Raw genomic sequence first — 27008 nt, forward strand, 5'->3', positions numbered from 1 at the left:
TTCAATTAATCTGGAATTTAATGTTCATCTCGGTATTGGTGACCGTGAAATCATTGTGGTGAGTTTGTGAGAAGGGGAGAGTGTGTGGGACTGGGATTTGCAGCTTTGGGGAGAAGAGAGCAATAATTAAACCCCGGGAACTAGAATTATCTGTTCCACCTTTCTGTCCTGGACTAACCTGTGCAAATTGGTTTTAATGGGTTACAAGGAGTGGATTGACAGAAAGGAAACTCACATCAGATCAAGATCTGACAGTCATTCAATTCATCAGGACCTGAATATCATTAGCTTTTAAATGTGGATGGAGACATGCTTGGCTGTGCTGTGGAAAAATATATCAAAACACCGGTGTGCCTGGGAAAGCACCGAGACACACACACACCCGAGTGAGAGTGTTCCAGTGAACTGACTGTGGAAAGAGCTTTGACACTGCCTGAAAATAAATCACACCATTCACAGTTTTCAACCGATTGTCCAACCTGGAGAGACACAAGGACATTGGCACCATGGACAAACCGTGGAAATGTGAGGACCATGGTAAGGGATTCATATCTCTGTCTGTGCTGGATATTCATCGGCGCAGTCACACCGGCGAAAGACCATTCACTTGCTCCAAGTGTGGGAAGAGGTTCACTCGACTAACCCACCTCACTACGCATCAACTTGTTCACTCTGATACCAGACCTTTGAAATGTTCCGACTGTGAGAAGAGCTTCAAAAGAAAAGCAAATCTGCTGACACACCAACGGGTTCACACCGGGGAGAGGCCGTACCCCTGCTCTGAGTGTGGGAATTCACTCAGTTATCCAGCTTTCTGTTACACCAGCGAGTTCACACTGGGGAGAAACCATTTGCCTGCCCCAGGCTGAATAATTCCAATTCCCATTTGATGGTGTGGCCTTTCTCTTTTATTCCCATTCATGATCATTCTATCTTATTCTGGAGCCCTGAAATTCCCTCCCAAGGTCAATGGACCTTTAAATTTTCCATTCCGCCCGCTATGATTCCCACGACCGGAAATATGACCCCAACAAATTGGATGAAACCAAATCTTTAAAAGACAAATCTTTATTTCAAATCATTGCCGTGCTGTCAGGGGAAAGGGTTAACTTCTCTGCTTGTTTACAAAAGGGAAGAAGAAACATTCACAAAGATTTCCACAGCTTGTGAGCTCCGAAACATAACTTCAAGGCTGAAGTTTATCTTCAGAGTTTGAAACGTTTTGGTGCCTTTTCCAATTGTACCAGTAAATTGTGATTCACACTGAAAGGTTTACTTTCACTCAGTAATTAGAACATTTCACTTTCTCAGCACTGACACTTTAGATTAAATCCCAATTGGTCACTTCTCTTGTAGCTGGTGTGTGGAGAAGATCATGTTCACTGTAGATCTGTCAGCACAGAAACCGCACTGTGCTTCTGGACACACTCAGTCTGCAAGTAGATTAATCTTTAAACATGACCCAAGTGAAGGTCTTCCCCCTGACTCTAAGGAGTGGAATGTTCCTGTGGTTGATGCAATCTCCTCTGTCACTGCTGTTTTTATTGCATCTCACATGTTCCGTGGACCAGTCTCACACCCCAAAAGAGGAGGTTATGAAGGTGGGACAGTTGATGGGACTTTCTGTGTGTGAGCAGTTCAGCTGGAATTCCATCCTACCGGGCACCTTTCTGTTTGCTCAGCAATCAATGGCCTTTTCCAGCTCAAATGATGAGTGTTCTTGTCCAATTCAACCATGACAGGAAGCTGCAGGAGAGTCAAACAGAGACGAGGAGCTGTCCGTCTCACAGGAGTGCAGCTCACGGTTGTGTTCAACCCAACGGGACATCTGTTTACTTCTGTCAGTGAGGACTTTAGAGTCTGATGATTTCAGGACACCTACTTTGATGAAAGCAGTACTAATTGTCCTCTTAATCCCATCAAATACATAACAGATAGATTTCCATTGTCATAGGCAGTTTGGAATTCTTGATGTCGGCTCATCCCGTGTTTATTTGCTACTGTCCTTTGCTACTTTCTGGGTTACTTTCACATGATGCAGTGTTCTCGGTGTTGGATTTATGTTGTACATCAGGTTGGCTTTTCTTTTTGCTTCAACGACAGATGTCATCTCTGCTGAGTGGCTCTCAAACCAGTCTTTGTTGTGGGTTCCACCTTTACCAAATGTTGCTGCTACTGTGTCAGAAATGATTCAACTCAGCGACTTCCAAACTTCATCAATATCAATGTTGACTGTTCATCAATGTCAATGTAAATTTTATTTGTGTCTGTGAAATACTTTACTGTTTTGTTCAATGTGCCGTGATAATATAATGGAGCTCCCAATGTGAAGAACGTATATGTCAGAGAGAATTGTCAGCAAGGATTAATCAGCACGTTACAATTGGAGATGTTCATCAGTGGAACCTTTCAGACACTGAATTGTAGATTTTACATCAAAGAGCAATTTAGGATTCAAGTAGAAGTTAATAATTTTATTGTAAAGTAGCTTCTGTTGAGAGTTCTTGACTGAAGGGGAAAGATCCCAGATGGTGTTTTCAACAGGGACATTGCAGCCCCGAAAATCAGGGAGATATCCAGAACATTACAGTTCCGTCTGTTATTGGGTTGTTAATTTCACCAGAAACAAACCAAATATTATCAGACTAACAATCCTGGATGTGTGTAACAGCAACAATAACAACATAATCCAATCCCTGCAGTCACTTGTGAACTCTCTGGTGTGTCCACAGATTGTGTGACCGACTGAATCCCTTCCCACACACAGAGTGGATGAACGGCCTCTCCCCAGTGTGAACGCGCTTGTGTACGTTGAGATTAGATGAAGATCTGAAACTCTTTCCACAGGCTGTGCAGCTGAACGGCTTCACCTCAGTGTGAACTCGCTGGTGTGACCAAAGGCCGGATGACTGAGTGAATCCCTTTCCACAGACGGAGCAGATGAACGGTCTCTGCCCGGTGTGAACATGGAGTGCAGTGAGGTCGGAAGACTGCCTGAATCTCTTTCCACAGTGAGTGCAGGCAAACGGCCTCTACTCAGTGTGAATTCGCTGGTGTAACATGAGGCTGGCTGATTGCGTGAATCCCTTCCCACATAAGGAACAGGTTAATGGTCTCTCTCCAGTGTGAGTGCGTTGGTGTGCAGTGAGTGTGGATAACTGCCTGAAGCTCTTTCCACAGGAAGTGCAGCTGAGTGGTTTCTCCTCAGTGTGAATTCTCCTGTGTACCACCAGGTTGGTTGACTGAGTGAATCCCATCCCACACTCGGAGCAGGTGAATGCTTTCTCCCCAGTGTGAACACGCTTGTGGGCGTTGAGGTTGGATGAAGACCTGAATCTCTTTCCACAGGAAGTGCAGCTGAATGGACTCTCCCCAGTGTGATTTCTCTGGTGTGTCAGCAGGGCCAACTGAGTAAAACCCTTCCCACAGAGCAGCTGAATGGCCTCTCCCCAGTGTGATCTCGCTGATGTAACGAAAGGCCAGACGACTGAGTGAATCCTTTCCCACATATGGAGCAGATGAATGGCTTCTCCCCAGTGTGACTGCGTTGATGGATTTCCAGCAGGCATGGATAATAGAATCCTTTACCACAATCCTCACATTTCCACAATCGTTTTGTGGTGTTGGTCCCAGTGTGAATGCGTCGATGAATTTCCAGCCGGGATGGATAATTGAATCTCTTCCCACAATCCTCACATTTCCATGGTTTCCCCATGGAGTTGGTGTCCTTGTGATTCTCCAGGTTGGACAATCAGTTGAAGCCTCGTCCACAGAACACGTGTATGGTTTCTCCCCACTGTGAATGATGTGATGTTTTTTCAGACTGTGTAACTGGTTAAAGCTCTTTCCACAGTCAGTTCACTGGAACTCACTCACTCAGGCGTGTGTGTGTCCAGTCACACTAATGTTTTAAATCTTCTCCACCAGACAGAGCAGACAATAATTTCTCCTTCCACATTCAGAGAGCAATGATATTTAGCTCCTGATGGATCTCTGTAAAGACTTTGACATGATTTTTGATTCGATTTTCTGTCTGTAAATCCTCTCCTGACCTCCTGCAAAGTGATTTGAAAAGAGTGCTCACTATGAGTACACAATAGAAATTCAGAACAGACAATTCTAATTTCTCTGGAATATCCTTTCCCCAAATCTGTCAATCCCAGACTCTGTCTCTCATGGGGAAAGACCTGAGCCCTGTCCAAGATGGCGGTGGCCGGTTGCCTGGGTAACCTGGGCCTGTCACCAGGGAGGAAGCCCCGCCTCCCACTCGCAAGATGGCGGCCAGTGAGCCCGCTCCCCCAGGGCCTGTCACCGCAGGCAGCCAGCCGAGGTAAACATGGTGCCTGCGGCCTTTTATTTGGGGCCTCAGGCCGACCCCAGAAGTTGATAACGTTTCCAGTGCAGCCGCGGCTTCCATTCCTGCCCTGTGCTCACAATCTCCTCCCAAACCATCCGCTCCTCCTCAGTCTCTCACCATGACTGACACTGAGCATGCTCAGAGCTCACACCCACACTGCACCTGTGCACTGGCCTCCTACACTCACTGATCGGGGACTTTCTGCAGCGCGGGGGATTCCGGGTACAGCAGCCGCCATAGAGAGCAATTAGTAAACAGAAAGATTATTTTTCCCAGTTAGCAAAACAAAAGACCACAGATAAGCAACCTGCTGGGCATGAAACAAAATGAGAGGTTCGGATACTTTATTTAAGACCAGCACATTATTCTGCTAAGATATCACTTGGACATGGGCAGCCAGCAGGCTGATCTACAGTATGCACAGTATTTACCAGTGATAGGTTTGTTTACTGTTCATAATTGTGACTGGGTCACACTCACGATTCATGCAAAATGCAACTCCCCAGGTTTTTTGACCCACTCCCTCCAGATATGTTTTCCCTCCAAGGATCTTGACATCTGCCTTAGTTTTTATCCAGCCATGTATGTTCAGCTCACGCTGCCCAACAACCAACCTCTCCTGCACTGGGGCACAGGGTTTCCATTATATTGGGAGGGAGCAATCTGCCTCTCTTGCATTGGTGCACTGCATTTCTCTAATCTCACAATGTCATAGAAAGGTGACAGCACAAAATGAAGGCACTCGACAAATTGTATCTGTGCCAACTTTCTGCAACAGTCACAATCCCCTGTCATTGGCCCTGAACTCTAGATATTTTTTTCCTCAAAAGATACGAACAGATGAGCAAGGAGCTGGAGTTAGCTATTCAGCCCAGTCTGCTCCACCATTTAATAAGGTCATGGCTGATCTGATAGTAAGATAGTTGTCCAATTCTCTTTCAAAACGTCAATTGAATCTGCCTCCACCACATTTCCGAGCAGTGCATTCATGTTATCACATGCAGCACAGAATGTTTTCTTCTCATCAGCATTGCTTCTTTTTATAATCATCTTAAATCAATGCCCTCTGTTTATAATCTTGCCTAAATATAACTTGCTAGAACAAACGACTATTGCAGATCCTTAGTTTTAATGTGGTCAAGTGCCTTTCCATTTGAGAACTGTTCAATAATGTTTTGAGAATTAGTTGCAGTTTGAAGGGGTGGAGTTCAGGTGTGGATGGTGCAGGTGAGCCCACAAATCATGTCCATATGTTTTGGGCATGTCCAAGGTTTAGGGGATTTTGGCAGGGATTTGCCGATGTCATGTCGAAGATATTGATGGTACAGGTGATTCCGAGACCAGAGTTTGCGATGTTTGGTGTGTCGGAAGACCCGGGAGTTCAGGGGGCGAGAGAGGCCGATGTTTCGGCCTTTGCCTCCCTGGGAGCTGGGAGATGGATCTTATTGGCGTGGAGGGACTCGGAGTCTCTGAAATGGGGGCTATGATTTAGTGACATGATCGAGTTTCTCAGGCTTGAAATGATCAAATTCGCCCTGAGGGGATCGATGTTAGGGTTTGCCCAGAGGTGCCAACGGTTAACGACTTTTTGGGGGATAATTAAGCTTTTAGAAGAGGGTGGGGGGCTGGTTGAGGTGGGAAATAGTTAGTAGGAAAGGGGGAGTGGGGAATTATGGGCGAGATTCTCCACTCCTGCGCCGGTTGGGAGAATCGCCTGGGCCGCCAAAATTTCCCGGGATGCCGGTCCGACGCCCTCCTGCGATTCTCCCAAGCGGCGGGAACGGCCCCGTCGGGTTCCGCGGGCCGCAGGCCGGAGAATCGCCGGAGACACCCAAAATGGCGATTCTCCGGCACCCCCGCTATTCTCAGGCCCGGATGGGCCGAGCGGCCAGGCCAAAACGGCGGGTTCCCCCCGGCGCCGTCCACACCTGGTCGCTGCCATCGGGAACAGTGCAGGAACGCTGGGGGGGGGGGGGCGGCCTGCGGGGGTGGGGAGGGGGGATCCTGCACCAGGGGGTACCTCAAATGTGGGATGGCCCGCGGTCGGTGCCCACCATTGGGCCGTCCTCTCTGAAGGAGGACTTCCTTCCTTCCGCGGCCCCGCAAGATCCGTCCACCATCTTCTTGCGGGGCGGACTCGGAGAGGACGGCAACCACGCATGCGCGGGTGACGCCAGTTATGCGGCGCCGGCCGCATCATGTATGCGGCGCCGCCTTTACGCGGCGACAAGGCCTGGCGCATGTAGATGACGCGGCCCCAATCCTAGCCCATTATCGGGCCCTGAATCGGTCGGGATAGGGGCCGTTTCGCGCCGTCGTGAACCTCGACGGCGTTCACCACGGTGTGGGCACTTCGGCGCGGGAGTGGAGAATCCCGCACTATGTATGTGAGCCACGTTGGCTGGGTTTGGCTGAGTATTTACTTTGTTGTTTTTCCTCTTTAAAATTATATATGCCGGAATAAAATATTTTCAAATAAATAATCATTTGTACCGTCCCCACCTGGCTTCCCTGTATTTACACCCCCCACCCCCTCCCCCCACACACACACCACCTCGGGGCGCAAAATATTTAATCCTTTTGCTGCTTCAAAGCTTTTCTCTTGCTCAGTGCAAACATTCCCATTGCATTTTTCTCTTTGTAACCTGTCTTAGATTCCTCTTCATCTCCCCATCAAGCTCAGGGGAATTAGCATCATCTGTAATAGCAGGTTGCAATTATTCAAGGATGGTGCCCTGTATTGTAAACAATCTCACATTGATCAATGGACGGTTAAACACTGGATGGTTAAAACTGCTCACAGTCCCACAGGGATAGGTTTACTTGAATTTCGACAAAACTGTGGACATAACCACAGTAATAGTCAAGTTGGTTAGTGTGAGGAAAAATTTCCATCTGATTGGACTGGAAGTGTCCCCGTGTGTGTCTGTGAGTGTGTGGGTGCTTCTGTGTGTCTGTGAGTGTGTGTGGGTGCTTATGTGTATAAGTGTGGTGGGAAACCTGAAAACTACATAATTGCAGTTGGATCGAACCTGGGATCTCGACGCCGTGAGGCAGCAGTGCTAACCACTGCATCACGGTGCCATCTTTGAATGGTAACAGTATTAACCTTCTCCCTATCCTGTCCTAGTTGTTAGAATGAGAAACAGTACTTGTTCTATTGGTGACATTTCCTGTCTGCCAGTTATTCCTTGATAATAATAATCTTTTATTGTCACAAGTATGAAGTTACTGCGAAAAGCTCCTAATCGCCACATTCCGGCGCCTGTTCGGGTAAGCTGGTATGGAAATTGAACCCGCACTGCTGGCCTTATTCTGCATTACAAATCAGCTGTCTAGCCCACTGAGCTGAACAAGCCCTTTAAGTCAGTCTTTGAATTGTTTGTAGATTGAACTATCTTGTTGCCACATTTCAGCAACAAATGTTGAAATGTTTGCTCCACACCCACAGGGTTTCATCTGTCTAAAGCCACAGAAAGGTCCCGTTTTCTCCTGGGGTCTGAGACAAATCACGGTAGCAGTGATTTGAGACAAAAGGTGGCATGGTAGCACAGTGGTTAGCACTGTTGCGTGCCAGGGTCCCAGGTTCAATTCCCAGATTGGGTCACTGTCTGTGCGGAGTCTGCACGTTCTCCCTGTGTCTGCGTGGGTTTCCTCCGGGCACTCTGGTTCTCTCCCACAAGTCCTGAAAGGCATGCTTGTGAGGTGAATTGGACATGCTAAATTCTCCCTCTGTGTACCCGAACAGGTGCCGGAATGTGGTGACTAGGGGCTTTTCACAGTAACTTCATCGCAGTGTTTCTGTAAGCCTACTTGTGACAATAAAGATTATTATAAAAATCAGCTTTCAAAATGATGCAGACTTTCAGCCAATGTGGGACATCCGGCTCAGCCCCGCTTCCCATTCACACTGATTGGTTGGAGGACCAGCCGTTCTTGTTCGGTCCTCCAGCCTGCAACTCTGCCTATTGGTCCATACCTGCCATCAATCAGTCCCCAAGCACTGTGAGCTGGAGCAAACCCTTCACAAGGGTTCACAGCTCCCTGGTTTGCAGCTGCGGAGCTTCTCCCTCCCTCCCGGGAACAGGCCCAGGTTAACGGGCACCATCCTGCTTGAGACACTGGAGGATGGTTCACATCAGAGGATGGGGGAGGGGGGACAAGAAATAAGAGCTTACACTTTGCATTCAAATCAACGAGGACTCTGATCTCTGGCAAGGAAGGAAACCCTGGCAGGTGGGCGGCAGGATTCACAAACACCCGCTGGAGGCCCCAAACTGCCAATAAGACCCATTGATTTTATTGTCAGTCTGCAGACAGGAGCTGGAGAACTGAACCCAGACAGAGGAGAGAGGAAGAAAACTGGGAGTGGAGGAAAGAAATGGTGCAGATGGTGAGATGGGTTTGGTTCTTATCACAGAAATGAAGGGAGAGTGTGTGAGATGAGAATTTACAGCTTTGGGTAAGTGAAAGAAAACATTGAAAGTGGAATTGTCTGTCCCAAATTTTGTACAAGGTATTAAAGAGGAAAATTTGCAGATTAGAAACTCAAACCAAACATCACATTGAAGGGTAACAGTTATTCGATTCATTGGGACTGGAATATCACAGGCCATTGAATGTGGAAGGAGCAATGTTGAGTCTATTCTGCCCGTGGGAAAAGATTTCAAATATTATTGTGACTGGAAACGTGCCGATTCTCAACAGCGCCCCCCCCCCCCCCGCCCCAAGTGAGCGAGTTCCAATGAACCGTGAAAAGAGCTTCACCCAGTTACACAGCCAGCAGAAAGATCACACATAGGGTAAGTCAGTGGGAAATATATGGCAGCTAAAGTATAATTTGGGAAAAAAGTGAAGTTGTCCTGTGTTGGGAAGAATAATAATTTAAATAGAGAGAATGCAGAATACCAGAGTAGAGAAAGATCTGTGTGTCCTTGTACACGAACCACAAATGTATTTATTACCTCACACTCCTCCAGATTGATCTCCATTTGCTTCGTTGCTGCCCAGCTGATCAGTCTACCGATATCTTCCTGTAGTCTACAACTTTATTCCTCACTGTAAACCACAAGACTGCAAATGTCTTAACAATGTCCCTGTGTTAAAATCTAAATCATGACTTCCGGGTGCGGCGATGACCAGCTGAGTCGCACGTTTCGGCAGCTCCCGGTGAAACGGACTTTTGGGCTCTTGATAGGTGCCCCAACGGCAATTTTGACGGCTAAAAACACTGTGCGGTAAACCAGAAGGGAATCCCCCCTGGATACGGATGAAAAAAGGAGGAGAAAGTGGCCGGATTGCAGTGGATCCTTTAGAACAGCGGCAAGGAAGGCAAGCAAAAACCAAAATGGCGTCGGAAGGTGGCAGTTTAACATGGGGCCCTGAACAACAAGAGTTCTTGAAATGCTGTGTGGAAGAGCTCAAAAAGGAAATGAAGAAAGAGCTGTTGGCCCCGATACTACAGGCGATCGAAGGGCTAAAGGAGGAACAAAAGACCCAGGAGCGGGAGCTTCGGGTCGTGAAGGCAAAGGCAGCCGAGAATGAGGACGACATACAGGACCTGGTGGTGAAGACGCAGATGCATGAGGCACATCAGAAACGATGTGTGGAAAGGTTGGAGGCACTGGAGAACAACGCAAGGAGGAACAACTTGAGGATTCTTGGTCTTCCTGAAGGTGCGGAGGGAGCGGATGTCGGGGCATATGTGAGCATGATGCTGCACTCGTTAATGGGAGCGGAGGTCCCGGCGGGTCCGTTGGAGGTGGAGGGAGCATACCGAGTGATGGCGCGAGGACCGAGAGCAGGAGACATTCCCAGAGCCATAGTGGTGAGATTCCTCCGTTTTAAGGATAGAGAAATGGTCCTTAGATGGGCAAAGAAAACTTGGAGCAGTAAATGGGAGAACGCGGTGATCCGCGTTTACCAAGACTGGAGTGCGGAGGTGGCGAGAAGGAGGACGAGCTTTAATCGGGCCAAGGCGGTGCTTCATAAAAAGAAGATAAAATTTGGAATGCTGCAACCGGCAAGACTGTGGGTCACATATCGAGGGAGGCACCACTACTTTGAGACAGCGGATGAAGCGTGGACTTATATTGTGGAAGAAAAACTGGAATGAGCGGGTTATTAAAAAGAACGTTTGAACAAAGTGGTGGGGCGAATGTGGGGGGCGAAGAGGGGGGTTAAAAAGGGGGGAAAGAGGAGTTTTATGTACTAATCCTGCGATGTGGTAACTTTTCTCTCTTCCACAGGTGGTGATGGGGGGAGGAGGTGAGGTGGAGGAGATGGGGCGTTGGCCATTGGGGGCGGGGCCAAGGGAGAAGCGTGGGCTTGGTTCCCGCGCTATGATAATCATGGCGGGAATAGAGAAGCAGGAAGGAGGGGGCGTCGCACGGTGCGAGCCGAGGTCACGGGGGGAAGCCGAGGTCGGCCAGAGTTTGCTGACTTCTGGGAGCAACATGGGGGGAGTAATTACGCTAGCGGGGGATCTAGCGGGGGGGTGGGAGGGGGGAATTACTGGGTTGCTGCTGCTGGGGAGAGGGGGGAGCTGGTATGGGAGGGGATGGGCGGGGGGGGCACCGCCCGGGGGGAGATACAGCTGCGTGGGAGCCGGGTGAGGAGCTGGAAAAAGGGGATGGCTAATCGACAAGGGGGGGGGTAGGAAGCCCCCCAACCCGGCTGATCACGTGGAACGTGAGAGGGCTGGACGGGCCGATAAAGAGGGCACGGGTACTCGCACACCTTAAGAAACTTAAGGCAGATGTGGTTATGTTACAGGAAACGCACCTGAAACTGATAGACCAGGTTAGGCTACGCAAAGGATGGGTGGGGCAGCTGTTCCATTCGGGGCTAGATGCGAAAAACAGGGGGGTGGCTATATTAGTGGGGAAGCGGGTCATGTTCGAGGCAAAGACTATAGTGGCGGATAACGGGGGCAGATACGTGATGGTGAGTGGCAAACTACAGGGGGAGACGGTGGTTTTGCTAAATGTATATGCCCCGAACTGGGATGATGCCAATTTTATGAGGCGGATGCCAGGACGCATTCCGGACCTAGAGATGGGAAAGCTGATAATGGGGGAGATTTTAATACGGTGTTGGAACCAGGGCTGGATAGGTCGAAGTCCAGGACTGGAAGGAGGCCGGCAGCAGCCAAGGTACTTAAAGATTTTATGGAGCAGATGGGAGGTGTAGACCCGTGGAGATTTAGCAGACCTAGGAGTAAGGAGTTCTCGTTTTTCTCCTATGTCCATAAAGTCTACTCGCGAATCGACTTTTTTGTGCTGTTAAGGGCGTTGATCCCGAAGGTGAGGGGAACGGAGTATACGGCTATAGCCATTTCGGATCACGCTCCACACTGGGTAGACTTGGAGATAGGGGAGGAAACAGGAGGGCGCCCACCCTGGAGAATGGACATGGGACTAATGGCTGATGAGGGGGGGGGTGTTTAAGGGTGAGGGGGTGCATTGAAAAGTACTTGGAACTCAATGATAATGGGGAGGTCCAGGTGGGAGTGGTCTGGGAGGCGCTGAAGGCGGTGGTTGGAGGGGAGCTGATATCAATAAGGGCACATAAAGGGAAGCAGGAGAGTAAGGAACGGGAGCGGTTGCTGCAAGAACTTTTGAGGGTGGACAGACAATATGCGGAAGCACCGGAGGAGGGACTGTACAGGGAAAGGCAAAGGCTACATGTAGAATTTGACTTGCTGACTACGGGCACTGCAGAGGCACAATGGAGGAAGGCACAGGGTGTACAGTACGAATATGGGGAGAAGGCGAGCAGGTTGCTGGCACACCAATTGAGGAAAAGGGGAGCAGCGAGGGAAATAGGGGGAGTGAGGGATGAGGAAGGAGAGATGGAGCGGGGAGCGGAGAGAGTGAATGGAGTGTTCAAGACATTTTATAAAAAATTATATGAAGCTCAACCCCCGGATGGGAGGGAGAGAATGATGGGCTTTTTGGATCGGCTGGAATTTCCCAAGGTGGAAGAGCAGGAAAGGGTGGGACTGGGAGCACAGATCGAGGTAGAAGAAGTGGTGAAAGAAATTAGGAGCATGCAGGTGGGAAAGGCCCCGGGACCGGATGGATTCCCAGTCGAATTTTATCGAAAATATGTGGACTTGCTCGCCCCGGTATTGACGAGGACCTTTAATGAGGCAAAGGAAAGGGGACAACTGCCCCCGACTATGTCTGAAGCAACGATATCGCTTCTCTTAAAGGAAAAGGACCCGCTACAATGCGGGTCCTGTAGACCTATTTCCCTCCTAAATGTAGATGCCAAGATCCTGGCCAAGGTAATGGCAATGAGAATAGAGGAATGTGTCCCGGGGGTGGTCCACGAGGACCAAACTGGGTTTGTGAAGGGGAGACAGCTGAACACGAATATACGGAGGCTGTTAGGGGTAATGATGATGCCCCCACCAGAGGGGGAAACGGAGATAGTAGTGGCGATGGATGCCGAGAAAGCATTTGATAGAGTGGAGTGGGATTATTTGTGGGAGGTGTTGAGGAGATTTGGTTTTGGAGAGGGGTATGTTAGATGGGTGCAGCTGTTGTATAGGGCCCCGATGGCGAGCGTGGTCACGAATGGACGGGGATCTGCATATTTTCGGCTCCATAGAGGGACAAGGCAGGGATGCCCTCTGTCCCCATTATTGTTTGCACTGGCGATTGAGCCCCTGGCGATAGCGTTGAGGGGTTCCAAGAAGTGGAGGGGAGTACTTAGAGGAGGAGAAGAACACCGGGTATCTTTGTATGCGGACGATTTGTTACTATATGTGGCAGACCCGGCGGAGGGGATGCCAGAAATAATGCGGATACTTGTGGAGTTTGGGGATTTTTCAGGGTATAAATTGAACATGGGGAAAAGTGAGTTGTTTGTGGTGCATCCAGGGGAGCAGAGTAGAGAAATAGAGGACCTACCGTTGAGGAAGGTAACAAGGGACTTTCGTTACCTGGGGATCCAGATAGCCAAGAATTGGGGCACATTGCATAGATTAAATTTAACGCGGTTGGTGGAACAAATGGAGGAGGATTTCAAGAGATGGGATATGGTATCCCTGTCACTGGCAGGGAGGGTGCAGGCGGTTAAGATGGTGGTCCTCCCGAGATTCCTCTTTGTGTTTCAGTGCCTCCCGGTGGTGATCACGAAGGCTTTTTAAAAAAGGATTGAAAAGAGCATCATGGGTTTTGTGTGGGCCGGGAAGACCCCGAGAGTGAGGAAGGGATTCTTACAGCGTAGCAGGGATAGGGGGGGGCTGGCACTACCGAGCCTAAGTGAGTACTATGGGCCGCTAATATTTCAATGGTGAGTAAGTGGATGGGAGAGGAGGAGGGAGCGGCGTGGAAGAGATTAGAGAGGGCGTCTTGTGGGGGGACTAGCCTACAGGCTATGGTGACAGCCCCATTGCCGTTCTCACCGAGGAACTACACCACAAGCCCGGTGGTGGTGGCTACACTGAAGATTTGGGGACAGTGGAGACGGCATAGGGGAAAGACTGGAGCCTTGGGGGGGTCCCCGATAAGAAACAACCATAGGTTTGCCCCGGGGGGAATGGATGGGGGATATGGAATGTGGCAAAGAGCAGGAATAACGCAACTGAAAGATCTGTTTGTGGATGGGAAGTTCGCGAGTCTGGGAGCGCTGACCGAGAAATATGGGTTGCCCCAAGGGAATGCATTCAGGTATATGCAACTGAGGGCTTTTGCGAGGCAACAGGTGAGGGAATTCCCGCAGCTCCCGACACAAGAGGTGCAGGACAGAGTGATCTCAAAGACATGGGTGGGGGATGGTAAGGTGTCAGATATATATAGGGAAATGACGGACGAAGGGGAGACTATGGTAGATGAACTAAAAGGGAAATGGGAAGAAGAGCTGGGGGAGGAGATCGAGGAGGGGCTGTGGGCAGATGCCCTAAGCAGGGTAAACTCGTCGTCCTCTGACTGTGAGATGTGGCAGATCCGGGAGGCTTCCAGCGTCCCAGATGGCTTCATCTGCAGAAAGTGCACCCAACTGCAGCTCCTCACAGACCGCATGGTTCGGTTGGAGCAGCAATTGGATGCACTTAGGAGCATGCAGGTGGCGGAAAGCGTCATAGATCGCAGTTATGTAAATGTGGTCACACCCAAGGTGCAGGCAGAGAAATGGGTGACCACCAGAAAGGGCAGGCAGTCAGTGCAGGAATCCCCTGTGGTTGTCCCCCTCTCGAACAGATATACCCCTTTGGATACTGTCGGGGGGGATAGGCTATCAGGGGAAAACAGCAGCAGCCAGAGCAGTGGCACCACGGCTGGCTCTGATGTTCAGAAGGGAGGGTCAAAGCGCAGAAGAGTAATAGTAATAGGGGACTCTGTAGTCAGGGGCACAGATAGGCGCTTCTGTGGACGTGAAAGAGACTCCAGGATGGTATGTTGCCTCCCTGGTGCCAGGGTCCAGGATGTCTCCGAACGGGTAGAGGGAATCCTGAAGGGGGAGGGCAAACAGGCAGAGGTCGTTGTACATATTGGTACTAACGACATAGGCAGGAAGGGGCATGAGGTCCTGCAGCAGGAGTTCAGGGAGCTAGGCAGAAAGTTAAAAGACAGGACCTCGAGGGTTGTAATCTCGGGATTACTCCCTGTGCCACGTGCCAGTGAGGCTAGAAATAGGAAGATAGAGCAGACAAACACGTGGCTAAACAGCTGCTGTAGGAGGGAGGGTTTCCGTTATCTGGACCACTGGGAGCTCTTCCGGGGCAGGTGTGACCTGTATAAGATGGACGGGTTGCATCTAAACCGGAGAGGCATAAATATCCTGGCCGCGAGGTTTGCTAGTGTCACACGGGAGGGTTTAAACTAGTATGGCAGGGGGGTGGGCACGGGAGCAATAGGTCAGAAGGTGAGAGCATTGAGGGAGAACTAGGGAATAGGGACAGTGTGGCTCTGAGGCAGAGCAGACGGGGAGAAGTTGCTGAACACAGCGGGTCTGGTGGCCTGAAGTGCATATGTTTTAATGTAAGGAGCATTACGGGTAAGGCAGATGAACTTACAGCTTGGATTACTACTTGGAACTATGATGTTGTTGCCATTACAGAGACCTGGTTGAGGGAAGGGCAGGATTGGCAGCTAAACGTTCCAGGATTTAGATGTTTCAGGCGGGATAGAGGGGGATGTAAAAAGGGAGGCGGAGTTGCGCTACTTGTTCGGGAGAATATCACAGCTATACTGCGAGAGGACACCTCAGAGGGCAGTGAGGCTATATGGGTAGAGATCAGGAATAAGAAGGGTGCAGTCACAATGTTGGGGGTATACTACAGGCCTCCCAACAGCCAGCGGGAGATAGAGGAGCAGATAGGTAGACAGATTTTGGAAAAGAGTAAAAACAACAGGGTTGTGGTGATGGGAGACTTCAACTTCCCCAATATTGACTGGGACTCACTTAGTGCCAGGGGCTTAGACGGGGCGGAGTTTGTAAGGAGCATCCAGGAGGGCTTCTTAAAACAATATGTAAACAGTCCAACTAGGGAAGGGGCGGTACTGGACCTGGTATTGGGCAATGAGCCCGGCCAGGTGGTAGATGTTTCAGTAGGGGAGCATTTCGGTAACAGTGACCACAATTCAGTAAGTTTTAAAGTACTGGTGGACAAGGATAAGAGTGGTCCGAGGATGAATGTGCTAAATTGGGGGAAGGATAATTATAACAATATTAGGCGGGAACTGAAGAACATAGATTGGGGGCGGATGTTTGAGGGCAAATCAACATCTGACATGTGGGAGGCTTTCAAGTGTCAGTTGAAAGGAATACAGGACAGGCATGTTCCTGTGAGGAAGAAAGATAAATATGGCAATTTTCGGGAACCTTGGATGACGAGTGATATTGTAGGCCTCGTCAAAAAGAAAAAGGAGGCATTTGTCAGGGCTAAAAGGCTGGGAACAGACGAAGCCTGTGTGGCATATAAGGAAAGTAGGAAGGAACTTAAGCAAGGAGTCAGGAGGGCTAGAAGGGGTCATGAAAAGTCATTGGCAAATAGGGTTAAGTAAAATCCCAAGGCTTTTTACACGTACATAAAAAGCAAGAGGGTAGCCAGGGAAAGGGTTGGCCCACTGAAGGATAGGCAAGGGAATCTATGTGTGGAGCCAGAGGAAATGGGCGAGGTACTAAATGAATACTTTGCATCAGTATTCACCAAAGAGAAGGAATTGGTAGATGTTGAGTCTGGAGAAGGGGGTGTAGATAGCCTGGGTCACATTGTGATCCAAAAAGACGAGGTGTTGGGTGTCTTAAAAAATATTAAGGTAGATAAGTCCCCAGGGCCTGATGGGATCTACCCCAGAATACTGAAGGAGGCTGGAGAGGAAATTGCTGAGGCCTTGACAGAAATCTTTGGATCCTCGCTGTCTTCAGGGGATGTCCCGGAGGACTGGAGAATAGCCAATGTTGTTCCTCTGTTTAAGAAGGGTAGCAAGGATAATCCCGGGAACTACAGGCCGGTGAGCCTTACTTCAGTGGTAGGGAAATTACTGGAGAGAATTCTTCGAGACAGGATCTACACCCATTTGGAAGCAAATGGACGTATTAGTGAGAGGCAGCACGGTTTTGTGAAGGGGAGGTCGTGTCTCACTAACTTGATAGAGTTTTTCGAGGAGGTCACTAAGATGATTGATGCAGGTAGGGCAGTAGATGTTGTCTATATGGACTTCAGTAAGGCCTTTGACAAGGTCCCTCATGGTAGACTAGTACAAAAGGTGAAGTCACACGGGATCAGGGGTGAACTGGCAAGGTGGATACAGAACTGGCTAGGCCATAGAAGGCAGAGGGTAGCAATGGAGGGATGCTTTTCTAATTGGAGGGCTGTGACCAGTGGTGTTCCACAGGGATCAGTGCTGGGACCTTTGCTCTTTGTAGTATATATAAATGATTTGGAGGAAAATGTAACTGGTCTGATTAGTAAGTTTGCAGACGACACAAAGGTTGGTGGAATTGCGGATAGCGATGAGGACTGTCTGAGGATACAGCAGGATTTAGATTGTCTGGAGACTTGGGCGGAGAGATGGCAGATGGAGTTTAATCCGGACAAATGTGAGGTAATGCATTTTGGAAGGGCTAATGCAGGTAGGGAATATACAGTGAATGGTAGAACCCTCAAGAGTATTGAAAGTCAAAGAGATCTAGGAGTACAGGTCCACAGGTCATTGAAAGGGGCAACACAGGTGGAGAAGGTAGTCAAGAAGGCATACGGCATGCTTGCCTTCATTGGCCGGGGCATTGAGTATAAGAATTGGCAAGTCATGTTGCAGCTGTATAGAACCTTAGTTAGGCCACACTTGGAGTATAGTGTTCAATTCTGGTCACCACACTACCAGAAGGATGTGGAGGCTTTAGAGAGGGTGCAGAAGAGATTTACCAGAATGTTGCCTGGTATGGAGGGCATAAGCTATGAGGAGCGATTGAATAAACTCGGTTTGTTCTCACTGGAACGAAGGAGGTTGAGAGGCGACCTGATAGAGGTATACAAAATTATGAGGGGCATAGACAGAGTGGATAGTCAGAGGCTTTTCCCCAGGGTAGAGGGGTCAATTACTAGGGGGCATAGGTTTAAGGTGAGAGGGGCAAGGTTTAGAGTAGATGTACGAGGCAAGTTTTTTACGCAGAGGGTAGTGGGTGCCTGGAACTCACTACCGGAGGAGGTAGTGGAAGCAGGGACGATCGGGACATTTAAGGGGCATCTTGACAAATATATGAATAGGATGGGAATAGAAGGATACGGACCCAGGAAGTGTAGAAGATTGTAGTTTAGTCGGGCAGTATGGTCGGCACGGGCTTGGAGGGCCGAAGGGCCTGTTCCTGTGCTGTACATTTCTTTGTTCTTTGTTCTTTGTCCTCGTGTGCCAGGCTAAGCCTGATTCAGTTTAAGGTATTACACAGGGCGCATATGACTGGAGCACGGCTCAGTAAATTTTTTGGGGTGGAAGATAGGTGTGCGAGGGGCTCGAGAAGCCCAGCAAATCATACCCATATGTTTTGGTCATGCCCGGCACTACAGGGGTTTTGGATGGGGGTGACAAAGGTGCTTTCAAAAGTAGTGGGGGTCCGGGTCGAACCAAGCTGGGGGTTGGCTATATTTGGGGTTGCACAAGAGCCGGGAGTGCAGGAGGCGAGAGAGGCCGATGTTTTGGCCTTTGCATCCCTAGTAGCCCGGCGCAGGATATTGCTAATGTGGAAAGAAGCCAAGCCCCCGGGGGTGGAGACCTGGATAAATGACATGGCAGGGTTTATAAAGTTAGAGCGGATTAAGTTCGTTCTAAGGGGGTCGGCTCAAGGGTTCACCAGGCGGTGGCAACCGTTCGTCGAATACCTCGCAGCAAGATAGATGGAATGGAAAAAAGAAGGCAGCAGCAGCAGCCCAGGATGGCAGGGGTGGGGGGGGGGGAGGAGGAACCAGAAGGACTCTCAGGGTTGTTAATATATACTGTATAATATGTATAGGTCGTTGCTACAGATAATTATATATTGGACTGTTAAATTATATTTTTGGAGAGTGTTACTTGTGATAAGGCAGTTGCCAATTAGGGTTAGTTTTCAATTTTGTTATTTATTATTTATTCATTTTCTGTTTATAAAATAGGTCATTGTTATTTGTGTTGTTATAATATTGTGTAAAGGATGCACAATGTACTGTGTTGGTTGACCAAAAATTTTCAATAAAATATTTTATAAAAGAAAAATCTAAATCATTCATATATACCACACAAAACATGGAACCGTGTCCTGAACAATCCAGAACTCCGCTGGAAACAGTCTTCCAGTCACAAAAATACCTCTGGACCATTCCCCTTTGCTTCCTGCTGCTCCAGCTGATGACATTTCCAGCGTAATGGAAGTGCCCTGGTTTTCCCACATGGAACTGGATGTGCATTATTTATTTCATTATTCACTGACTTAAGTAAATAAACTTAAGATTAAAACAAATAGGGCCGTATGGTGGTGCAGTAGTTAGCACTACGGCCTCACGGCGTTGAAGTCCCAGGTTCGATGCTGGCTCTGGGTCACTCTCCGTGTGGAGTTTGCACATTCTCCCCGTGTTTGCGTGGGTTTCGCCCCCACAACCCAAAGATGCGCAGGCTAGGTGTATTGGCCACACTAAATTGTCCCTGAATTGGAAAAAATGAATTGGGAACTCTAAATTTATATAAAAAAAGAATGAAACAAATAAAGATTCATCAGATATTCACCAATCAGTTTTTTCCATTATCCTGAAGTGACCTTATTTTTATCGGGAGTTAACTGAAGTGTTTTCCTAACCTCTCATTATCTAAATTTCCATTCACCACTTTTCTGTCCACCTGGCCCAGTCCATGGCTTTCTCCCTCATTGTCTAAAACACATGAGCAACATTTATATAATCGTGGTACATACATTTCAGTCTAAATCATTGATATATACCGGAAACTGTGGAGCCCCACTGGAACGGACGTCCAGGCATCATTCAGTCCTGGATGTGACTCACAGCAGCAACAACAGCTGAATCCAAGCCCTGCTGTTGCCTGCGAACTTGCTGATGCCTGTGCAGGTTGTTTGACTGAGTGAATCTCCTCCCACACACGGAGCAGTTAAACAGCCTCTCCCAGTACCGCTCCCACGTGTGGGCCACATGGTAACACAGTGGTTAGCACCGTTGCTTCACAGCTCCAGGGGCCCAGGTTTGATTCCCGGCTTGGGTCACTGTCTGTGCGGAGTCTGCGCGTTTTCCCAGTGTCTGTGTGGGTTTCCTCCGGCTACTCCGGTTTCCACAGCCCAAAAATGTGCAGATTAGGTGGACTGGCCATGCTAAATTGCCCTTAGTGTCCAAAAAGGGTAGGTGGGGTTACGGGTTGGGTCAGAGGTACGGGCTTAAGTCGGGTGCTCTTTCTAAGCGCTGGTGCACTCAATGAGCTAAATGCCCTCCTTTTGCACTGTATATACTATGATTCTGTTTGTGTGAACTCGCTGGTGTTTCCGCAGATTTGGTTTACTTTTAAATCTCTTTTCACAGTCAGAACACTTAAAAGGATTCTGATCAATGTGAACAAGTTGGTGTGTCATCAGGTGGGATGACTGAGTAAATTTCTTGTCACACACGGGGCAAGAGTACGGTCTCTGCCCAGTATGAACTCGCTGGTGTTGCAGAAGCTGGGATGAACATGTGAATCTCTTCCCACACACGGAGCAGGAGAACGGCCTCTCCGCAGTGTGATTGCGTTGGTGTCTCAGTAAATTCATTTTACTTTTAAAGCTCTTCTCACAATCAGCACATTTAAAACGTCTCTGATCAGTATGAACAAGTTGGTGTCTCAGTAGGATTGATGACTGAGTGAATCCCGTCCCACACAAGGAGCAGGTGAATGGCCTCTCCCCAGTGTGAGTGCGTTGGTGTCTCAGTAATTCCTTTTTACTTTTAAAGCTCTTCTCACAGTCAGCACATTTAAAAGGTCTCTGATCAGAATGAACAAGTTGGTGCTCCAGGAGGTGGGATGACCGAGTGAATCCCTTCCCACACACAGAGCAGGTGAATGGCCTCTCCCCAGTGTGAGCGCTTTGGTGTCTCAGTAAATCCTTTTTACTTTTAAAGCTCTTCTCACAGTCAGCACATTTAAAAGGTCTCTGATCAGTATGAACAAGTTGGTGTCTCAGGAGGAATGATGACTGAGTGAATCCCTTCCCACACACGGAGCAGGTGAATGGCTTCTCTCCAGTGTGATGGCGTTGATGTGTCAGTAGATCTTTTCTGGATTTAAAGCTCTTTCCACAGTCAGCACATTTAAAAGGTCTCTGGTCAGAGTGAACCTGACGGTGAGCCCGGAGGTTTGACAAATCAGTAAATCCCTTCCCACATTCCAAACAGGTGAATGGCCTCTCCCCAGTGTGAGTGCGTTGATGTAACAGTAAACTATTTCTGCTTTTAAAGCTCTTCTCACAATCAGCACATTTAAAAGGTCTCTGATCAGTATGAACAAGTTGGTGTGTCAGGAGGTGGGATGACAGAGTGAATCCCTTCCCACACACGGAGCAGGTGAATGGCCTCTCCCCAGTGTGAGTGCGTTGATGTGTCAGTAAATCCTTTCTGCGCTTAAAGCTCTTTCCACAGTCAGCACATTTAAATGGTCTCTGATCAGTATGAACAAGTTGGTGTGTCAGGAGGTATGATGACCGAGTGAATCCCTTTCCACACACGGAGCAGGTGAACGGCCTTTCCCCAGTGTGAATACGTTGATGAGTTTCCAATTCAGATGGGTAATTGAATCCCATCCCACAGTCCCCACATTGCCACGGTTTCTCCATGGTTATCGACAAGTTATCAGGTGTAGGTGGGATGCAGATTTGAGGTCACTATCAGATCAGCCGTGATGTTATTAAATGGTGGAACAGGCTCACGGGGCTGAATGTCCAATTTCTGCTTCTTGATTCCTTCGGTGCGAATGTCCTTATGTCTCTCCAGCTTGGATCATCAGTTGAAGCCTGAGTACGTTGTCTCCCTGATGTAAATGCTGCAATTTAATTTCATGCTGTGTGATTGGTTAAAGCTCAGTTCCAGCTCACTGTGGAAAATTACTTAGATGTCCGTGTCTCGGTGCTTTTCCAATCACTGATTTTTGAAATTTTTTCCAAAAGAAGAAACAGACAAACATTTCTCCTTCCACGTTGAAAGGCCAGTCCTGATGAATCAAGTGACTCGGTCAGATCTCAACATGTTGTTTGCATCTGCAAATATTCTGTGAAAGGAGATTACATTGTAATATTGTGAATATATAAAACACAAACAGGCCATTCTGTCACAGATTCTGCTGCTGTCCATACTCGGCACACATCTCCCGACTGTCCCACCTATCAAATCTCAGCCTTTCAGCTGATTTTCGATTCCATTTTCTCTCATGTCCTTGTCCCGTTTCCTTTTGAAAACATCTCAGCACTTTCCTCAACTCCTTTCCATGGTAATGGGTTGCACATTCAGAACCTGTGAGGAAATAAATTTGTCTGTATTGTCCCCTTGGATTTATCCATAACTATCTTGTATTTATGACTTGTTGTTTATTGATGGTCACTCTCTCACATCACCCCTCTCCATTTAATCTTTCCTGAGAGCTGTAATCTCTCATGTTACAAAAGTCATCACTTTCAATGCAGGATAGAATTCGCAATGAGACAAACCTTTCTGTTGGGTTCAGTTTGTTGTGTGCAAATTCTCCAATTCTAACCCCCTGTAAAAGGAGTTTACAAAAGCCATCACTGTCAGTCCAGGATAGAAATTCTGAACAGGCAATTCTAATTTCTCTGGAACATTTTTTCCTCTCTTGTTCCCCCAAAGCTGTAAATCCCCGTCCCACACACTCTCGCTCCTCCCTGGGCTGAAATCCAAACCCATCTCACCGTTTCTTTCCTCCACTCCCAGTTTTCTCCCTCTCCTCTGCCTGGGTTCAGTTCTACAGCTCCTGTCTGCACTGACAATAATATCAATGGGTCTTATTGGGAGTTTGGGGCCTCCAGTGGGTGTTTGTGAACCCTCCCCGCCCACCTGCCAGGGTTTCCTTTCTTGCCAGAGATCAGAGTCCTCATTGATTTGAGTGCAAAGTGTAAGCTCTTATTTATTATCCCCCATCTTCCAGTGTCTGAAGCAGGATGGTGCCCGTTAACCTGGGCCTGTTCCCGGGAGGGAGGGAGAAGCTCCGCAGCTGCAAACCAGGGAGCTGACAATGATGGTGAAGGGTTTGCTCCAGCTCACAATGCCCGGGGACTGATTGACGGCGGGTTCGGACCAATAGGAAGAAGGGGCGGATCTGGAGGAACGAGAGCAGCTGGTCCTCCAACCAATCAGAATGAACGAGAGGTGGAGCAAACCCGGGGCTCTCGCTCTCTTCGCGTGCGCCCGGCCACTCGGGCCTGTCTCAGGGAAAAGCCCGAGCAGCTTTCGCCGGTTCAATTGCTGTATCCGAGCTTCGTATCCAGACCTGTGGCCAACACGAAGTGTTTGTAAAGCCTCCCGACCTATCCGCCGCCTCCATCCCTCCCTCATGACTCACCGCGCGGATCTGACCGGCGAACGATTTTCACCCGACGGCCTGAATCCTAACCTGTCATCGGCACTGCGCATGCTCTTAGTCACGTTGGTGATCGTGGCTCTGCCCCGCCCCCATTCACTCCGATTGGTTGGAGGATCAGCTGCTTCCCTCGGTACTCCAGCCCCGCCCCTCTCTTTCTATTGGTCCCGAGCTGCCGTCAATTACCCGATCATTGTGAGCTGGAGCATGCGCAGTGTCGATGCTGGTCTCGGCCGGGCGGTTTCACTGAAACGCGGTGTGGACCCCAAACCCCAATAAGAAGTTTCCGGGCCCGTGTTTGCATCGAGCGGGGGACAGCTGCGGCCTGCTCCCGGTGACAGGCCTGAGTTAACGGCCGCCGTCTTTATAGAGGCTGCAAACCCACACGGGGCAAAACATCAGAGATAGAGTTTGTTGTGAAACCAATGGGATTTTGTAAAACAGGAGGTCAGGGTTACAGTCAACAACAACAACTTCTATTTATATAACACCTTTAACATCAGAAATCATCCCAGTCAACTTCACAGCAACATTATAAAACAAAGTGAGACACCCAGACACAAAAGGAGATATTAGGACAGGTGACCAAAAACTTGGTCCAAGAGGTGAGTTTTAAAGGGTCTGAAAGGAGGTGAGTGAGGTGGAGATGGGGAGGTTTAGGGAGGGAATTCAGTGCTTGGGGCCGAGGGAACTGAAAACCATGGCGAAGTAATTGGAATCAAGCGTGTGCAAGAGTCCAGGATCAGAGCTGTGCAGATATCTCGGGGGTTGTGGGGCTGGAGGAGATGACAGAGATAGGGAGAGACGAGGCCATGGAGGGATTTGAAAACAAGGGTGAGAATTCCCGTACCAGCCTCCCCGAACAGGCGCCGGAATGTGGCGACTAGGGGCTTTTCACAGTAACTTCATTTGAAGCCTACTTGTGACAATAAGCGATTTTCATTTTCAATTGACTGGGAGTGAATGCAAGTCTCGGAGCACAGGGATCATAGGGGAAAGGAACTTGCTGTGAATTAAGACATGGGTAGCAGACTTTTGGATGGCTTTAAGCTTCCAGAGGTAGAATGTGGGAGAGCAGCCAGGTGTGTGATGGAATTGTCCAATCGGGAGGTGACAATGGCATGACCGAGGTTTCAGCCCCAGGCACACAGACACAGGAGAGAGGCCGGATAATTTAATGTATGTGGAAACAGGCAGTTTGTTTTAAAAAATGTTTTTATTCAAAATTTTTCAATAATTTTTACAAACCACTACAAAAGAAAATATAATGCAAAGAGAACAAAACAATAAGCCAACAAAAACAATTTAACCCTCTAACAAATTAACAGTTTAACAAACAAAACAAGGTGAATGAAACAAATAAAATGAAATCAACCCCCCCCCCCCCCTGGATTGCTGCTGCTGCTGACCTCCATCTAACGTTCCGCGAGAAAGTCAAGGAACAGTTGCCACCGCTGATAAAACATATTTTTCTTTACCCGTCAGTCTGGCCTCAAATGAACTCGAGATGGATTTGTAGGCATAGCATTAGTTATTTTTATTCGACTTGCAAGTCTGACTCGTTTCACAAAAACCCAGAACACAAGCAGTCTCCTAGGTCTCCAGAATCGAGTGCTTCTCGAGAACAAAGAAACCTCTACCAACACATTCAAATGGCATCAAGTTTCACATACACGGTTCCCATAGGTCATCCTATACACCTCCTGACCTGGCCATACATCCTAATTGGCTCACTTCTCATTCCTTCCTCTGGCCTCTTATTACCCAGCATCCTTTTCTCCTCATACTCTAAACACCCCAAACCCCTCCCCTTGCCATGCTCTCTGAAATCCTTTGTCTGTGAACTAACATGAATTAGACCGGCCTACATCTACATTAATATTTAAAGTAACTATTTTATATCACATTCGTCACCGCCTGGAGAACCCCTGCAAGGACCCTCGCAAGGCAAACTTCATCTTCTCCAACCTGAGAAACCGCGCCATGTCACTGACACAAGCCTCTATGCTTGGGGCCTTCGCGTCCCTCCACATTAACAGGAGCCTTCTCCGGGCTACCAAGGAGGCAAAGGCTAGAACTCCAGCCTCTTTCGACTCCTGCACTCCCGGATCATCCGATACCCCAAATATCACTATTCCCCCAGCTCGGTTTAACCCGAGTGTCCAAGACCTTGGACATAGCCTTTGCAAAGCCTTTCCAAAATTCCACAAGTGCCGGGCATGTCCAAAACAAATGGGCGTGGTTCGCTGGGCTCCCTGAACATCTCACACACTTGTCCTCTACCCCAAAGAACTTACTCATTCTCGCCCCTGTCATATGCGCCCGGTGCACTAATTTAAACTGAATCAGGCTTAGCCTGGCGCAAGATGAGGAGGAATTGACCCTGCCCTGGGCGTCAGCCCACAGGCCCCAATCCAGCTCCTCCTCCCATTTGCCCTTCAGCTCTTCCACTGAGGCCTCCTCCGCCTCCTGCAGCTCCTGGTATATGTCGATACTTTGCCATCCCCCACCCACATGCCCGAGACCACCCTGTCCTGCATCCTCCGGGCAGGTAGCAGCGGGAATTCCCCCACCTGCTTTTTCACAAACACCCGAACCCGCATGTACCTAAAAGTGTTCCCCAGGGGTAACCCAAATTTCTCCTCCAGCGCCCTCAGACTGGCAAAAGTCCCATCGATAAACAAATCACCCATCCTTTTGATTCCCGCCCTGTGCCAGCTTAGGAACCCTCCGTCTATCCTAGACATGGTTGCTCCATATCGGAGTCCAGGCTGAGGCCCCTACCTCCCCCCTATGCCGTCTCCACTGCCCCCAAATCCTCAGTGTCGCTGCCACCACCGGGCTCGTGGTATACTGTTTCGGCGGAAGTGGCAACGGTGCCGTCACCAGTGCCCCCAGGCTAGTATCTGTACAGGACGGTGCTTCCACGCCGCCCCCTCTCCCTCCATTACCTATTCCCGAATCATAGACACATTTGCTGCCCGGTAATAGCTGCACACGTTTGGCAGCACCAATCCCCTCCCACCCGACTGCACTCCAAAAACAGTCTCAACCCGCGGGGTCTTATTTGCCCACACAAATCTCTAATACTCCTATTTACCCGTTTGAAAAAGGACTTGGGGATGAGAATGGGCAGGCACTGGAAGACGAACAAGAACCTTGGGAGGGCCATCATCTTTACGGACTGCACCTTGCCCGCCAGGGAGAGTGGCAGCATGTCCCACCTCCTAAAGTCCTCCTCCATCTGATCCACCAGCCGCGCTAAGTTGAGCTTATGCAGGACCCCCAAACTCTTGGCAACCTGGATGCCCAAGTACCGAAAGCTCCTCTCCACCATCTTGAGCGGTAGCTCTCCCAACCTCTTCTCCTGGTCCCTCGCATGCACCACAAAAAGCTCGCTTTTTCCCACATTTTGCTTGTATCCCGAGAAGTCTCCAAAATCCCCAAGTATCCGCATGACCTCCCTCATCCCCTCCACCGGATCTGCAATGTACAGGAGCAGGTCATCCGCATACAGTGAAACACGGTGCTCCTCCCTCACCCCTGAACCAACCCCTCCAGTTTCTGGACTCTCTCAATGCCATAGCCAGCGGCTCAATCGCTAG

General features: G+C 49.0%; 1 protein-coding gene across 2 annotated transcripts; it reads right to left on the bottom strand.

The window, feature by feature from the left end:
- Window positions 1-822: 822 nt before the first annotated feature.
- On the bottom strand, window positions 823-22468 carry LOC140419339 (uncharacterized). Of its 2 annotated transcripts, none has more exons than XR_011945724.1 (2): window positions 19564-19764; window positions 823-4055 (listed from the first exon to the last, which is right to left on the bottom strand). XR_011945724.1 is itself a non-coding variant. In XM_072503195.1 (2 exons), exon 1 carries the CDS (start codon window positions 21647-21649, stop codon window positions 20264-20266), a length of 1386 nt encoding a protein of 461 aa, XP_072359296.1. In that variant the 5' UTR covers window positions 21650-22468; the 3' UTR covers window positions 830-4055; window positions 19775-20263. The 2 variants fall into 2 exon arrangements, 1 of the variants encoding a protein (XP_072359296.1); XM_072503195.1 differs by lacking the exon at window positions 19564-19764 and adding an exon at window positions 19775-22468 and having other exon boundaries at window positions 830-4055.
- Between the last annotated feature and the right edge of the window lie 4540 nt (window positions 22469-27008).

This window comes from Scyliorhinus torazame, chromosome 5 (assembly GCF_047496885.1).
Source record: "Scyliorhinus torazame isolate Kashiwa2021f chromosome 5, sScyTor2.1, whole genome shotgun sequence".
Classification (NCBI taxonomy): Eukaryota; Metazoa; Chordata; class Chondrichthyes; order Carcharhiniformes; family Scyliorhinidae; genus Scyliorhinus; species Scyliorhinus torazame.